This window comes from Helicoverpa zea, chromosome 19, assembly GCF_022581195.2.
Source record: "Helicoverpa zea isolate HzStark_Cry1AcR chromosome 19, ilHelZeax1.1, whole genome shotgun sequence".
Classification (NCBI taxonomy): Eukaryota; Metazoa; Arthropoda; class Insecta; order Lepidoptera; family Noctuidae; genus Helicoverpa; species Helicoverpa zea.
The window spans coordinates 8,289,386-8,305,206 of NC_061470.1; the positions used below are offsets into that span (position 1 = coordinate 8,289,386).

Genomic DNA, 15,821 nt, shown 5'->3' on the forward strand with positions numbered 1-15,821 from the left:
CCGAATACTATTATAAGCGACTTTATATCGCGAATTTTTTTTTCAAGGGGACTTTCATGCCCGTTTTGGATGTATGCTATGATTATTTTAAAATTGGAAATCGTGCAAGGAATTTACGTTTATATTCATCTTTTGGAGTACTGAACTAAAAATGGACCCTGAATATGTTTTTTCCAAAGGTTTATTTCTAAATGACTACTTAGATAATTTTACAGTTATCCAGTTTTTAGGGCCCTTTTCGGGGAAATTCATCGTCATCATTTATATTCCTTAATGTTTAATGCTGCCTTGTCCTATTCGACGAAATCTAAATTAGTTTCAGCGTCGGATTTCAGGTAAGAATAAACACCTCCTTGATCGATCTTTGATTCAATCCCAATCAATTATCACTGGTCCAAGCCATAATAAAATGGTCCAAGCACATGACGATTTGGCAGTTTGACATAAGAAAATTAGGTAACAAGAAGACAGCGGCGTTTTAAAATCAGATAAATTAATTCTGTTTATTTATTGATTAACAATGGTCATGAAATGAATACCCTATTAACAAGAAATGCCTTTAGGCAAAAACAATACACCGTGTTCAAACGGATAAAGAGGACTCTTACAATTCTACACAAACCTAAACCGGTTGAGTTGGTGCATAGGATCCATGGTCCCAGCCCTACACCAGACCGCGTGCCTATAATCGTCCTCCATGAGTTCATGGGCTGCAAGCAAAATTGGCAGAGCATGTGCAAAAAAATAACAGCGCAAACGAATAGAACTGTGATAGCAGTGGACGCTCGTAACCATGGCGACAGCCCTCACACTGACTCCCACGAATACTTTGACCTAGCAGCTGATGTCACTAAATTATTAACAAATATTTCAGTTAAAAAGGGCATTATTATCGGCCACGGTATGGGAGGCAGAACAGGAATGGTTTTAGCTTTAACAGAGGTATGATTATGGTCAATTCTTCTATCAGAATGAAATGCCTAGGCATATTATTGTCTAGTGTAGGTATACCTATAGGCTGCTTTCCCAAAAATGAGAGGTGTGCTTTTGGATCTCCCATCTCACTCAAGGCGGGTTAACTCATTCCTACACCTACTATATATGTATGATGTCGGTCAGTCAAAAGTTACATGCCTGATTTAAAACTGCCAGTCTGAGAAGGGGCCTAATAAAATTAGAATTTGAGTGCATTGTCACGATGAGGTACTGCAGGAGAACATAAGCCAATCAACAGTACCACATACTATAGGGATATATGTACCATTTAACTTTTTTATCATTATTTTGTGTTTTTGTTTGCAGCCATCTAAAGTTGCGAGTCTGGTCGTAGTTGATATATCGCCAGTGTCGACCACAAGCAGTCTGAAAAACTTCTTCCCGAAGGTCTTGGATGTTATGATGAACGTGGATTTTAAAGCGAAAGAATTAATGCAGGCTCAAATGGAAGCCAAAAATGTTATTATGCAAAATGAATTGTTCCGCCATCAAGAGGATATGTACTTCATTCTAATGAATATTGGAAAGTTATCCGATAATACTTATGGGTGGAAGTGTAATGTCCAGGCCTTAAAGAATAATTTTGATAGTATCGCTTCTTTTCCTATTAGCGTTTTAACTGGAAGGACCTACAATGGTCCGGCGCTATTCGTTGGTGGCTCACGATCATCCTTTATTCCGTAAGCCAAAGCTGTCTACTTATTTACATTCAGTAACTAAATAAGGAGAGTAAAGTAGAGAAATTTAATGTACATTTTATTTCAGCGTTGACGATTTGACGGGGATCCACAGGTTCTTTCCTAAAGCTGTTCTGCACTACATCGAAGGTGCTGGACACAACGTACACGCTGAAGATCCAAGCGCCTTTGCTAAAGCAGTAAAAGAATTTTTAACGTTCACAGAAAAGAAGAAAGTTAAAGCTTAATGCCTATTATCTGCCTGCGTATCGATTGTATTTTTTTACACAAGCAATCAATAATAATGCCAAAGAAACTAGACTTGCTCTGATTTATAATATTCTCCTTACTTTTCTAACATTTTTAAGTTCGAGTTTTACTCGACTTCTCAGAAGACTGTAAGTTATGTTTGTTCAGCGAATACTCGAAGGCCGAGATTTCGAAAATATTTTTGTGTAGAAGTAACTGACTGAAATATCGTAATCTTCTCCGCTTTGTAGCCACAAACCGTTGAAGCTTTGGATCTGAACTAATGATTAGAATCAAAAAAACTCCGCATCGGTATGTAAATTGCGACTATCAACCGTTTGGACTTCGTTAGTACCTAGGCATTGACGAGGCTGTTGTAAAGAGATCTGGGGCCCGATTCTCCTAATTTTACTAAGCGACATACGATTCACATTTGACTGCGATTCAATCACCAGGCCCGCCGTAAGCGGGCGTGCATGGCGTGCACCGCACGCGGGCGGCTAGTCCTAGGGGGCGGCAAATCAAAATATCTTTTTACCAATTATTTCATTTCAATATTTCCGAAAACAGCAATAGCGCTAAGAATATTACTTACACTGCCGGTTTCAGTAGCATCTGTTGAAAAATCACTTTCAAAATAAAACATTTTTAAAAATTATAAATTTTAAAAAACCCCCGACCCAAAAAAAGTACGCAATTAGTATGACAAAAGGTTAAAAACGCTAAACCCTATAAAAAGCAAAAAATAACTTTTAACACTACGTAAGTACCAACTAAAGCATGTCAGACTAAACTAAATTTTGTCGTGTCGGGGGACCGCTCTAATTGATTAGCCTAACGTTAGAAGTAATTAAGTATATACTACTTATAACTGTGTATATAATTTTGTTTTATACGAATGTTGTAATTAGGTAGGTATCATTTGATTTATGTAAGTGTTTTTGAAGGTAAAAAGCGGTCCCCCGACACGTCAAAATTTAGTTTAGTCTGACATGCTTTAGTTGGTACTTACGTAGTGTTAAAAGTTATTTTTTGCTTTTTATAGGGTTTAGCGTTTTTAACCTTTTGTCATACTAATTGCGTACTTTTTTTGGGTCGGGGGTTTTTTTAAATTTATAATTTAATTTTATTTCATGCTTTTTGAAGGAGCTCCTTATTTTTTTCTTCTTTCAGTTAATTTCTTTAATTTTAAGATGGGGTCGCTCTATGCGATCTCGGACAAAGGATGCTGTTTAACAATCCTCATAACATACTGGCTCTGGGAGAATTGCACAGATTGAGGAAACATAAACCTTTGGTCATTCTAGATTTTCAGCGAAGATATAAATCGGTTTATCCGTTTCATTCCGGCATTCCAGGGTTTCATCCGCCACATCCCATTTCCAGTATCAGGTTCTCGTCAATTGAAGAGAACTAGTCAAGACAAATTCAACGAGCCCAAACTCGATGGGTTTACTAAAAGGCAGTTCAGGGTTACGTCTCCTACCTTCGTGCCCTAACAGCAGACCAGCTCGGTGGTTCCAGAAGACATTAGTGTTTCAAATTTCAGATCCCACACATGCTTGCAAGTAAACTGAGCGTGTAACATTCTTCTCACACCTAACAAACGAGCTGATGACCTTGAAGACCTGAACCGATTTCCACTAAACATAGCTAAGAACACTCCCGAATGACACTCCTTTTAAACAAAAAAAACCGCATTACAATCGGATCATCCGTTTGGGAGCTACGATGCCACATACACACACACACACACACACAGACACGTCAAACTTATAACACCCCGTCGTTTTTGCGTCGGGGGTTAAAAACTATTTAAGATCAATAATGCTCCAGCAGAGACTAAGTAATTTAGCTATAGTTTCAATCACGGACGTCAGTAGCGGCGTAAAGGGGAGGCGGGGGCGGTCCGCCCCGGGTACCACGTCTAGGGGGCGCCATCTCGGTCGGCACATATCTGCATGACCAGGATGGCACGGGCAAAAGGGACCATCCACGGAGAGTGCTTTTATAATCTGCAAAGCCTAGGTTCACTACCAGTCGCAGTGCAGGTCCGAGACACGCATCGCCACGGGACTGAGCGAGGTGACACAGTCCGGCTGTCAACCCTCTCCCCTCTGAATTCTTTAAAGTTAGAAAAAAAGCGCTCGCTTCGCTCGCGGTTCTTTCTTTGCACGTTTTAATTTATTCTGCGCTTACTTTTTCAGTCCTCCAAAAAGTTGAGGCACCGAAGTGACAAAAATCACTGGTGCTCGCTTCAATCACGGTTTCTTTGGGTACTTTTGTGTCCCAAAACTCAAAAAATTTTGCTCTCGCTACGCTCGCGGCTTTTCCAATTTACCTATAGTGCTTTTTTTTACCGCTTTGGGTACTTTTGTGGCCCAAAACTCAAAAAATTTCGCGCTCGCTACGCTCGCGGCTTTTCCAATTTACCTATAGTGCTCTTCTTTAACCGCTTTGGGTACTTTTGTGTCCCAAAACTCAAAAAATTTTGCTCTCGCTACGCTCGCGGCTTTTCCAATTTACCTATAGTGCTTTTTTTTACCGCTTTGGGTACTTTTGTGTCCCAAAACTCAAAAAATTTCGCGCTCGCTGCGCTCGCGGCTTTTTCCGATACTTTCTTTTAATTTGCTGGGGTATTTTTGTGTGCTTAACGATTTTTTAATTTTTGACAAAGCCCAGTATAATATGTAGTTGTAGGGCGGCATAATCAGTTTTGCACGCGGGCGAACAAACTGCTAGCGGCGGGCCTGTCAATCACGACTCGATTACTAGTGAAGCGTGTGTGGCATTCCGCTATTTTTTCTTTGAAATAATCGTTTTTATCCTTTTCTGTCATTCAATAATGAATCATTTTGTCTGCAAATGATTTACGATTGCAAAATGATTGTACAGCAAACTATCGTATAGATCAAAATTACCAAAATAGCAGACCAATCGCACACCAATCAAATGTCAATCGAATACGATTGGTCTTTTATTAGTAGCAGAATGCCCGATATGGTTAAAACTGCTATTGCGATCATATTGCGATTCGATTTCTATTCGAGTTTGACATTATTAACTTAGGAGAATCGGGCCCCAGGTATGCGTTGCCCGCCCCGCTCCCGCGCCGCCGCCGCTGCCGCCCCGTTGCCCGCAAAATTCGAGGCCGAGGCCTTAGATCCTGCCGCTCCCGCGCCGCCGCCGCTGCCGCCCCGCTGCCCGGAAAATTCGAGGCCGAGGCCTTAGTGAGTTATCGTGTTTCTCAGCGCGTTCGAAGTACCGTATGGCGGCACGCTTCATATATATATATATATGGTAGGGATTTTTAAGTCGATATGAAGAATCTCATTTCGAACATATTAGGGAGCTCCTGTGATTTTCCGTAAAATACGGTTTTGAAGGGCCTGCATTCTGTGAAGGCGGCGATGTTTTGCCTGTGCGAACACTTGGCAAGCATAGGTACATCATGATGTGGCGTATGCACGATACGTAGAGGCGTAACTTGCATTTAAGAGATAGTTTGCTCTTTGAATTGAGCAAGAAGTGCAATCTACCGTACACAAAGGCTGCTCTAGAGTGCACCTTACTTATGTGCTCGGTGAATGAGAGGCGCTGGTCTAAGATTACACCTAGATATTTGGCATGCTCCTTCCAAGGAATCGGCCTACCAAACGTGGTGGGGGCTTGAAAAGAGTATGGCCTGGCTTTTGTCGGGGTGGAGTTCGATTCTCCATAGCCTGCTCCAGACACCTAGGGTATTGCAGTAGGCTTGGAGATGTCTCACTATGGCGGCTGGGCTGCGGCCTGAGCAGTAGATTGCCGTGACGTCGGCGAATAGGGCTAATTGAACGTGCTTGTTCTTAGGAATATCGCTAGTGTATAGCGTGAACAGGATGGGGGAGAGTACTGAGCCTTGTGGGACACCAGCTTTTATGAGGTGGGCTGAAGAAAGAGTGCCGTCTATGCGATAGTGAAAGGTGCGATTCGACAAAAAGTCTCGTAAGATGACGACGAGACGATCTGGGACACCGAGTTGGTAAAGCTTCTAAATCAAGCCTTTGAGCCAGACTTTGTCGAATGCCTTTGCTATGTCGAAGAGAATCGTACCGGTGAGTTGGCCACGTTGGAATCCGTGGCTCACACCTTCCACGATGCGGTGGACTTGTTGGACACAAGAGTGCGAGTGATGGGTTCGAAAACCAAACTGTTCTAGGGGAATAAGACTCTTTGCGTCGACGTAGTCTTTGAGACGCTTATAGATAAGTATCTCGTAGATCTTGCCGAACACATTGAGTAAACTGATAGGTATGTGCTCCTCTCTTATATACTTCCTTATATACTCCGCTTACAGCACTTATGCACAAAAGCGTTTACTGCATGGCTCCGGTGATTGAATAAAACTTACTACAGCTTAAGTGAAAATTATATAATAAAATCTTTTACATTCCTAAATTAAAAAGGTTTTATTATACCTATAGTTTATAGTTCTTTTTTGACCTAGATTTATTATTAGTTTTAGTTTGTAAGTACCTATTATTAAAATTTGCATGCATTCATGGTAAAATATGGCAGAACCATTAAAATATATCTCTGTCACCTATATTCTACCTACCCATATTTGCAAATAAACGTATCTTTATAGGTATTTATCGTGGTATACTCATCCCGCCACGTCCGGTAAAGTTTCCTGTTTGTTTTATTGTCTATGAAGTTAAAGACCTAATATTTATACTGTCAATGTCAACAAAGATGTAACTCAAGAGTAGTATGTAATGTCAAATAAATAACCTTCAAAATTATTATATATAACTTTTAACAAATAAAATAAATTAAAAATGTTACTTAGCATAGTAACACCCAAAAATGTATTCAATACTATTAGCGTGTGCCCTAAATTGGTCCCCGGTGTTGTACATTGTTCCCACAGGCTGATTGCATCGACATCAGAAAAGGCAGAAGCTGTAGACTTGGCTTACGCTTCATACGAAAGTACAGGCAGTACAAAAACGGGAGCAAGACCACCTTTAGTCATATTGCACGGACTTTTAGGGTCGAAAAATAACTGGAATAGTATGAGTAAAGCTATCCACAGGACAACTGGTAGGAAGGTTATCAGTGTTGACGCTCGGAACCATGGAGACAGCAGACATGCCTCGCAACACACGTACATACACATGGCGCACGACGTGATGAAGCTGCTGAAGAAGCTGGAGCTGTCGAAGGTGTCCATCCTGGGGCACAGCATGGGCGGACGCACAGCCATGGTGCTGTCACTGCTCTGTGTAAGTTGTACGTAGTTTGTACATACTCATACTCACCATGATAACATACTTTTACTCAAGACCATCTTTGAAGATCTTAAAAATGTATTCACTGAATTCATAAATTAAGAAATTAATTACAATCAATGTTTTCAGTCTGACATGGTTTCAAGCCTCATCGTGGTTGACATATCTCCAGTGAAGACTAGTCCTCAAATCTTCTCAATGGCAAACTTATTTGATGCTATGACTTCTGTCTCAATCAGGCCTGGAATTGCAATGTCTAAAGCTCGGAAGTTGGCTGATGAGCAACTAAAAGGAATCACTCCTGATGTTAACTTGAGAAACTTTCTAATTACTAACTTAGTACAAACAAATACAGGTTCATACACTTGGAGAGTAAATATACCTGCTCTGAAAGACAACTTTCAGTCACATATATCCAGTTTTCCCTCCAATTTAAGAGGACTGCAATACTGTGGACCTACGCTTTTTGTTGGAGGATCTTTGTCAGATTACATAGGGTAAGCATTAGGGGTTATTCTCGTTCGGTAACACCCTTTCGTTCACAGTGTCCATGAATGCTGGTTTTTATTTGTTTGGATTTTTTAAATATTTTAATGGATTATGTTAGATCTTTTAAAACACGATTAACTAGAAAATAAAAAAATGGCCTTATCACGTTCATGATAACCATTTTACACTTTAAAAAACCATGACATATTTTATTTTTATTTCTATATTTTAAAAATAAGAACCAGCATTCATGGACACTGAACGAACGAAACTTTTTTTCCCGATCGTTAACAGTGTTGACGACAGGAACAAAAGGTGTTACCGAAATAATAAGTAGCATTCGTCAACGAACGAAACTTTTTTTTCCCGATCGTCCACAGTGTCGACGAAAGGGTGTTACCGAGCGGGAATAACCCAGCACTAGAACAGCTATCAGTAAACCAGATAATTTACAATCATTCAGACTTGCTGTGTTACTATTACATATTTCTTTTCTTTCCAGCAAAAATGACCTGAAAGAAATTCAAGAGTACTTCCCACTTGCGGAACTGCAGTTCATCGATGGTGCAGGACACTGGGTACATAGTCAGAAGCCAGAGAAATTCCTAGAAACAGTTTGCAAATTCTTACAAGAAAAGTGAAAATAACCGTCTAGCAAAATTATTGTGATTCTCATTATAATAGCGTGCTCCATTTTGAATAGTTAAATAAATTGTTTTTAGAGTATTTATTGTTACATCCATAGTGGATAAATAAAATGTGATATACCATAAGCAATATTTTTCTTTTATTATTTTTAAGACCTGCTTAACGCCTGTATACCAATGCCGACAGTATGGAACTACAATAGTCAAACAAAATAAACACAATAGTTATGAAAATAAAATTATAATTATTTTCTTTTTTATTGCCCATCAAACGAGTCTTTCCAACTGCGTCCTGAGGCAACTACTACCCTGTACCTGGATAAAAAGTATGCTATGTCGTTTCTAAAGTTACATTACTTTTCTTATGTAGACTATCTGTCTGTATACCAAATTTTATGCAAATCGGTTCAGTCGTTTTGGCGTGAAAGCACAACAGACAGAATAACTTTTTTATTAGCGACGATTTGTCGGCGAGCGTAACGGGAGGATATGGTTAGGTGACTGATTATCAGGATATCCTGGACTGTAGTATATTCAGCTAGAAAAAAAAACTAATCTGATATACTTAGATTTAGAGGGAAGACTGAGTTGTTGGCAAATGACGCTTCGTGTCACGGGTTTTATTCCCGCAGGTATCTAAATATCCGCTGAGAAAGTACCTACTAAAAGTAACCTTTTGTGAATCCAGATTTCAGCTTCATTAGGATTGGGTTTATAGCCGAATTCTAAGCTGTTATAAGTAATTACCTTGTTCGATATTGATGTATATGCGCCGGTCAAGTTTTATGGTAGTTCCCACGCACCTTTATCAGTCCCTGTGGTTTTGCACTCGGACTGCCGAACACTGCACCCCTTACTATTCGGCAGCACCGTATAAATTGACAAGCATCGGTACGACAAACCATTCCACTTCACAGTTTCTGTGAAGTGAGTTATTTTTTATTTCTTTTGAATAAAATTAATTTTAGAAAAATGGCCGACGAAGAACAAACCCGTCAAATCATCGAAAGTTTCAAGTTGCTGTTCGATCGGCCAAACGAACCTTTGATTACTCCGAAGGGTGATAAAAAAGCTCTGTTCCAGCTTACCGAAAAGCTTGTGGTAAGTTTACACAATTATATTGATATTCAGATTCAGATTCTGAACACTTTTTTTGCTATCTCTACTCTCTCGTTTGTCGTCCACGTTAGGTTGCGTACATTATTTTCATTGATTCCTTAACAAAGCCGTTAATTTAAATGTGAGAAAGTTAAACTGTATAGTATCTCAGTATTGAATGACTGTTTTGTATTACAGCCTCCGGAGTATTCAAACAATGGCGTCGAATTAAACGACCGTTTTGGTGATGACGCCACTGAAAGGATTCCGCTGAAGACCCTGGACAGATACCCTCAGTTCACCGTCGCGTCGCAACTGCCTGCCGATGCCGACTTCTCGCTGTTCCTTCCGAAACACCAGGAGATGGCCACTGAGGTCATCGACGCTCTTTTGGGTAAGTGAGACAAGTACTATTTCCAAATTATTACCGCGTTATTACTTCTGCTGTAGAAATTATTTTATAAAACAGTTAAATTTTGAAAGAATTCTACAACTTCCAGTTTCGATAAGAAGGGACAGCATTTTTTTTTTAATACACAGAATAAAACATGCTCTTAGTATTAATATGTTTATTAAAATAGCAGCTAATTATTAATATTTGCTTGTTAGGTGTTCCTGAAAATCAGTTGCAAGACTTTCTGTCAACATGTGTGTTTGCCAGAGGCAACTTGAACCCACAGCTGTTCAACTACTGTTACTCAGTAGCATTGATGCATCGGTAAGTAGAAATTAATTAACTAAAAATATTATAAATATACAGTTCTCATTGTACAAATATCACATACTTGAACTTTATCATTGTCTGTATAAATAAATATTTATTTATGTAAAAGTTAACTTTTACATAAGTAAATATTTTACATAAGATTTAATTTCAATTAATAACAAGAACTGGTATTTTCCAAGTTTAAATAATGTCATTGTATCATGTCATCTGTAATTTATCTAAAAAGTAGTTTAATGCTGCCTAGTAAAAAGCATTTAATATCTAACTAAAAACTTGCCCAAAGTACAAATAATATTAAAAAGTAGGTACATTCAGATGTAGCATCTAATATTGATAGACATTATTAATTATAACTTATTATGACTCTTTTAAATAATAAAACATTCTTTCACAATACAACATACATTTAAAGTATATTTTAATCTAGTTTTATTGTTGTTTTGCAGTAAGGACACCAAGAATGTGCCCATACAGAATTTTGCTGAGACTTTCCCTTCAAAGTTCATGGACTCGCAAGTTTTCCAACAAGCTCGTGAGACAGCGGCTGTCATCCCCCAAGATGTGCCGGTAAGTACCACTACTTATCTTTCCCTCCACAACAGTTATCACATTTCTTATCACCATCTGAACAGAGCACTGGCTTGTAATTAGGTGTCCAGGGCCCAAGACTATCATTTGAATAGAAATCCATAGGATATGTACCATCATCCTTTAACCATTTGCTATTACCTAATGATACAGAAAACTCATAAGGAGTCAGTAAAGGCTTTGGGAAAGCAGTTCCCCAATCTATAGAAAGCCTTGGGCAAGCAACCTGAACAAAGGCATCAAGCCCAAATAACGCTAATTTACTAGGAAAAATCTCAGATAGAAGTATCTTTACATATGATTTGTCAGAATTAGATATTTGCTTTTCTAAATTGCTTAAAACTTTTGTACTTCCTTGTCTTCCTAGTGTTCCTAATATGAGGCCAAAGTTCTCTGCTTCTTCAGCAATTTTAATCTGGTTCTGTCTATTTGCCTGCATAGTCTCGTGTTCATATAACTCTGAAGTAAACTTCTTGTCATAGGGGTCATACTTATATGCTGCTACCTTAGGATTAGCTATCATTATAGATTCTAAGTGAAATCTACCATCGCCTAGGTATATTACTACATCTGAATTCAACTTAGGAGATGTACATCCAAGGATCTCTCCTGGTGACAGAGGCTTACATTGTGGAACAGTGACTGTATATTCCTCAGTCCTTAGAATCTTAGCCACAGAATGCAGTGTGGTTACAAATTGTATTGTACTAACTAAAGCTAAATGAGTTTCTTTTGGAAAGTTTAGTTTAACAGTTTCCACAAAATGTGATGGATCTATCTTTATATCAACAAATATGTAGAGTACCTTGATGTCACAAGTCTGGTCTATGGGTATGAGGCAGGAGTGTCCGTAATGTACGAGTAGGTCGACGCCGAGCGCGATGGCGGTGAAGTCGTCGATGCAGCAGGCTCCATAAGTGACGTCGCCCATTATAACTGTGTCAGCTTCAGTGAATGCCTCTATTATATCACATAACGTAGTTGCAAACATTGTCAGACCTGTAAGCAAATGTTTAAAAAAATGGGTTTCAAGGTATCTTAAATTATCCGACTAAATACACATATCATTTCAAGTTGGAAATTACCTTCTGGTAGCTGCAGAGCCACTCGTTTTGAACCCAAAGACCTTATTCTCCATATTGTCTTGTGTATTTCAAAATTGTAATTCTGTGGGAGAGCTTCACACGCTCTATTTAATAAAGGGTCATTGAGTAATTCTGGTGGAATTTTATTTACAGCCCGAATATTAGGTTTGAAAGTCTTTCTCTGACCTTCTGGCTTAGCGCGCACTACCACTACGCCTGGGTTTAATCCAAAATCGTCCATATTGAGACACTACAATCGCATTATGCTATTCAAAAGCCTTTATATGCAATACACATTATTGCACAGGTTATTATATTATTAAATCAAAATATAAACACGCGCGCGGTGGCCTACGTGACTTTTCGCATGAATTTGCGTTCCGTTTATCAAACGAGGAAATGACACTTTGTTTTTGAAAACAGAACTTCTGATTTGTTTCTACAATTAGACTATTTTTAGATTCTATTACTGCTCAAAATGAAAGCTTTTGGGATAAAATACGAATTTGCAACTTGCATAGATTTCTTTAAATTTTCGTACTGCGATAGTTATTCAATGATATATTTATTGCGTACAACGAAACACGAGCAATCTGTCAAGCTCTGTGGGTCAAGGTCAGCACACTTCGTTTTACGCAAAATTACCAGATTAAACCTATTTATTATTTTGTAACCTTTTATGGCGGGATATGATATTGAATTTCGACTGCATGTACCAACTTTGTTTTTACAAGCTTTTACTTGCAGCTCATTAACTCAGCAATTTTATTATTTTTAGCGTACACCGATTATCATCCCAAGAGACTACACTGCTACTGATTTGGAAGAAGAACATCGTCTGGCCTATTTCCGTGAAGATATTGGCGTTAACTTGCATCACTGGCATTGGCATCTTGTATATCCGTTCACTGCATCTCAGAGAGCTATCGTTGCTAAGGACCGTAGAGGCGAGCTGTTCTTCTACATGCATCAACAACTTATTGCTCGGTAATTTCTTAACAGTCTATTTAGTTGAAGTATTTATAGTCTTTTCGATTTTAGTATGTACTTAACTAATTAGGTTTTAATTCTTAGCTACAACGGTGAGCGCCTCAACAACTCACTTAAGAGAGTCAAGAAGTTCAGCAACTGGAGGGAGCCGATCCCTGAGGCTTACTTCCCCAAGCTGGACAGTCTTACATCATCCCGCGGCTGGCCCCCACGGCAAGCTAACATGCAGTGGCAGGACTTGAACCGTCCTGTCGACGGACTTAATGTCACCATTAACGACATGGAAAGATGGAGGAGAAATATTGAGGAAGCCATCTCTACTGGCACAGTGACTAACGTAAGTCGCCTAAGAAACTCACTGATTCGGTCATGCTCAGGATCTCATTAATTTGCTAACGCTACTGATAAATATTCCTAACTTTTCTGTTTAATATAGATACCATAAAAAAACTACACTCGTACCAACATTACGTTGGAGTAGGAATCAAATAAAACATCATTGTTGTTTTCAGGCGGACGGCACAACCAGCCCTCTCGACATCGACATTCTGGGCAACATGCTGGAGGCCAGCATCCTGTCTCCCAACAGGGAGCTCTACGGCAGCATTCACAACAACGGGCACAGCTTCTCTGCATACATACATGACCCTACTCACCGCTATCTGGTAAGTACCTATCTTTACTTCACTACATAGGACTAGCTATCACCCACGATGTATTTGGCGAATTTGGCATATATAGGTACCTACAAATAAATTAATTACGTAGGTAATTTATTTTAAGGCGTAGTCAACTCTTCAATGAAAATATTAGTGGTGTAGAACTAGGTACATTTATATCTATGCACGGTTCAAATCTTTGTGCATTTGAACACAGTGGTCATGGGTTCGAATCCATCACGAAATAAATTGCAAAAATGAATCTTTTTTCTTTAATTCTCAGGAAAGCTTCGGCGTCATTGCTGACGAGGCAACGACCATGCGTGATCCGTTCTTCTTCCGCTGGCACGCGTGGATCGATGACATCTGCCAGAAACACAAGGAGTCTTCCTACGTACGACCCTACACCCGCTCCGAGGTATGGACCCTTATAAAAGAACTTTTTACTTTATGAGATACCTACAAGTTGATGGAAGCTCCAAGGTTTCTTCAAGCAAAGCAATAATTTTTTTTATTAAATTTCAGCTCGAGAACCCCGGCGTCTCAGTGACATCGGTATCAGTAGAGACACAAGGCGGCCAGCCCAACACTTTGAATACTTTCTGGATGTCCAGTGACGTGGACCTATCTCGTGGCCTGGACTTCTCCGACCGTGGCCCCGTTTACGCCCGTTTCACTCATCTTAACAACCGACCTTTCCGTTATGTGTAAGTACCACTGAAATGCCTACTCGGAGGTATAGGAGAAATTTAACTGAATGAGTAGGTATGCTAGTAGGTAGGTAGGTATTCAGCTTCCACCAATATCGATGCTTAATTATTCCCTTTATTTTCAGTTTCCACTTAATTTGCTTAATAATTTCCCTGTCCCATGAGTCATATGTGATACACACCAATTGTTTAACTATTGTGTCTGTATCGTGGACAGTGAAGTGGTTAATTAACTTGTTTATATTTCAGCATCAATGTTAACAACACTGGTATGGCCCGCCGCACCACTGTTCGTATCTTCATCGCGCCTAAGTTTGACGAACGTAACTTAGCCTGGGCCCTCTCCGATCACCGCAAGATGTTCATTGAGATGGACAGATTCGTGGTACCATGTAAGTAGATAGACTTACCTCTAGTTTTTATTTACCTCATTCTCGAAGCTACTTTAATTGGACCGTAACTTATTTTTTTCAGTAAACGCCGGCCAGAACACCATCACACGTTTATCAACCGAGTCTTCCGTGACGATTCCATTCGAGCAGACGTTCCGTGACCTCTCTGTTCAGAGCAACGACCCTCGCCGCCCCAACTTGGCCGAGTTCAACTTCTGCGGTTGCGGCTGGCCCCAACACATGCTGGTCCCCAAGGGTACTGAGGCGGGCGCCGCCTACCAGTTGTTCGTTATGCTTTCGAACTACGATCTTGACAGCGTAAGTCAGTTTCTAGTGAATGATTAACACTTAAATGACAAAGGGCTTAGTATTCATATTTCCATTATTTGTCTAGGTGGAACAACCTGACGGCTCACAGTTGAGCTGCGTCGAAGCTTCCAGTTTCTGCGGTCTGAAGGACAGGAAGTACCCCGACCGTCGCGCTATGGGCTTCCCCTTCGACAGGCCTTCAAGCACAGCCACTAACATTGAAGATTTCATCCTGCCCAACATGGGACTTCAAGACATCACCATCAGACTGTCAAACACGACTGAGCCAAACCCAAGGAACCCAAGAACCAATTAAAGGACGATAATTATTAACTAATTGGCAACTTACAAAAGGAAAATGAATTAATATAGGTAGTAATAGCATAAAAAAATAAAAGGCTGATATTTAAGTTGATAGAGCTAAGTGTAAATACTGTACATAAATTAGGAAATAATTTCTATTAATTTAAGACCCGTTTACTAATTTTATTTGTAAGATTACATAAAATATATTCATAGCAAAAATATTTGAGTGTTTAATATTTTCCCATATACCTACTCATACAGGATACACCTACTTTTACTCTTTAGCATTTACAAGAGATAGTGGCCAAGTACGACCGGCACGCGCGCACGAAGGATCTATGAAATGAGCTAATGATTCCAACTGTCTGCTGTGTATTACAGTTCATGTGATACTGCCCGATGACTAAAGGGCATCGAAGTTGCAGTCATAAGATTTATAAGGTCCCTTTTTATCCTTTGTGTCGTACGGAACCCTAAAAATTGTTTCCGCGCAGCTACTCGCGCACCAAAATCTGGCGATAACTACCCATACCAAGTTATAGCAGTATTTATTTCCCTCAGATCGAACTTGTTATGGGTACCTACTTATCGCCAGATTTAGATCGCCCAGATTAGAGCTCTGTGTG

The 15,821-nt window shown here is 39.6% G+C and overlaps 4 protein-coding genes across 4 annotated transcripts; 3 read left to right on the plus strand and 1 right to left on the minus strand.

Moving 5' to 3' along the window:
- Positions 1–531: 531 nt before the first annotated feature.
- LOC124639260 (protein ABHD11-like) lies at positions 532–1,921 on the plus strand. Its single transcript, XM_047176521.1, has 3 exons — positions 532–942; positions 1,303–1,676; positions 1,762–1,921. The coding sequence occupies exons 1-3, from the start codon at positions 532–534 to the stop codon at positions 1,919–1,921; spliced, it is 945 nt and encodes a 314-aa protein (XP_047032477.1).
- A 4,721-nt stretch (positions 1,922–6,642) lies between these two features.
- On the plus strand, positions 6,643–8,461 carry LOC124639374 (protein ABHD11-like). Its single transcript, XM_047176705.1, has 3 exons — positions 6,643–7,189; positions 7,325–7,692; positions 8,187–8,461. The coding sequence occupies exons 1-3, from the start codon at positions 6,743–6,745 to the stop codon at positions 8,323–8,325; spliced, it is 954 nt and encodes a 317-aa protein (XP_047032661.1). The 5' UTR covers positions 6,643–6,742; the 3' UTR covers positions 8,326–8,461.
- Positions 8,462–8,564: 103 nt separating this feature from the next.
- Positions 8,565–15,416, plus strand: LOC124639375 (phenoloxidase 1). The gene is made up of 12 exons (XM_047176706.1): positions 8,565–9,432; positions 9,628–9,823; positions 10,039–10,147; positions 10,603–10,723; positions 12,608–12,816; positions 12,904–13,156; positions 13,332–13,484; positions 13,762–13,896; positions 14,004–14,185; positions 14,438–14,580; positions 14,663–14,898; positions 14,975–15,416. The coding sequence occupies exons 1-12, from the start codon at positions 9,304–9,306 to the stop codon at positions 15,203–15,205; spliced, it is 2,097 nt and encodes a 698-aa protein (XP_047032662.1). The 5' UTR covers positions 8,565–9,303; the 3' UTR covers positions 15,206–15,416.
- On the minus strand, positions 9,984–12,213 carry LOC124639373 (2-(3-amino-3-carboxypropyl)histidine synthase subunit 1). The gene is made up of 2 exons (XM_047176704.1): positions 11,830–12,213; positions 9,984–11,743 (listed from the first exon to the last, which is right to left on the minus strand). The coding sequence occupies exons 1-2, from the start codon at positions 12,068–12,070 to the stop codon at positions 10,734–10,736; spliced, it is 1,251 nt and encodes a 416-aa protein (XP_047032660.1). The 5' UTR covers positions 12,071–12,213; the 3' UTR covers positions 9,984–10,733.
- Positions 15,417–15,821: the final 405 nt, after the last annotated feature.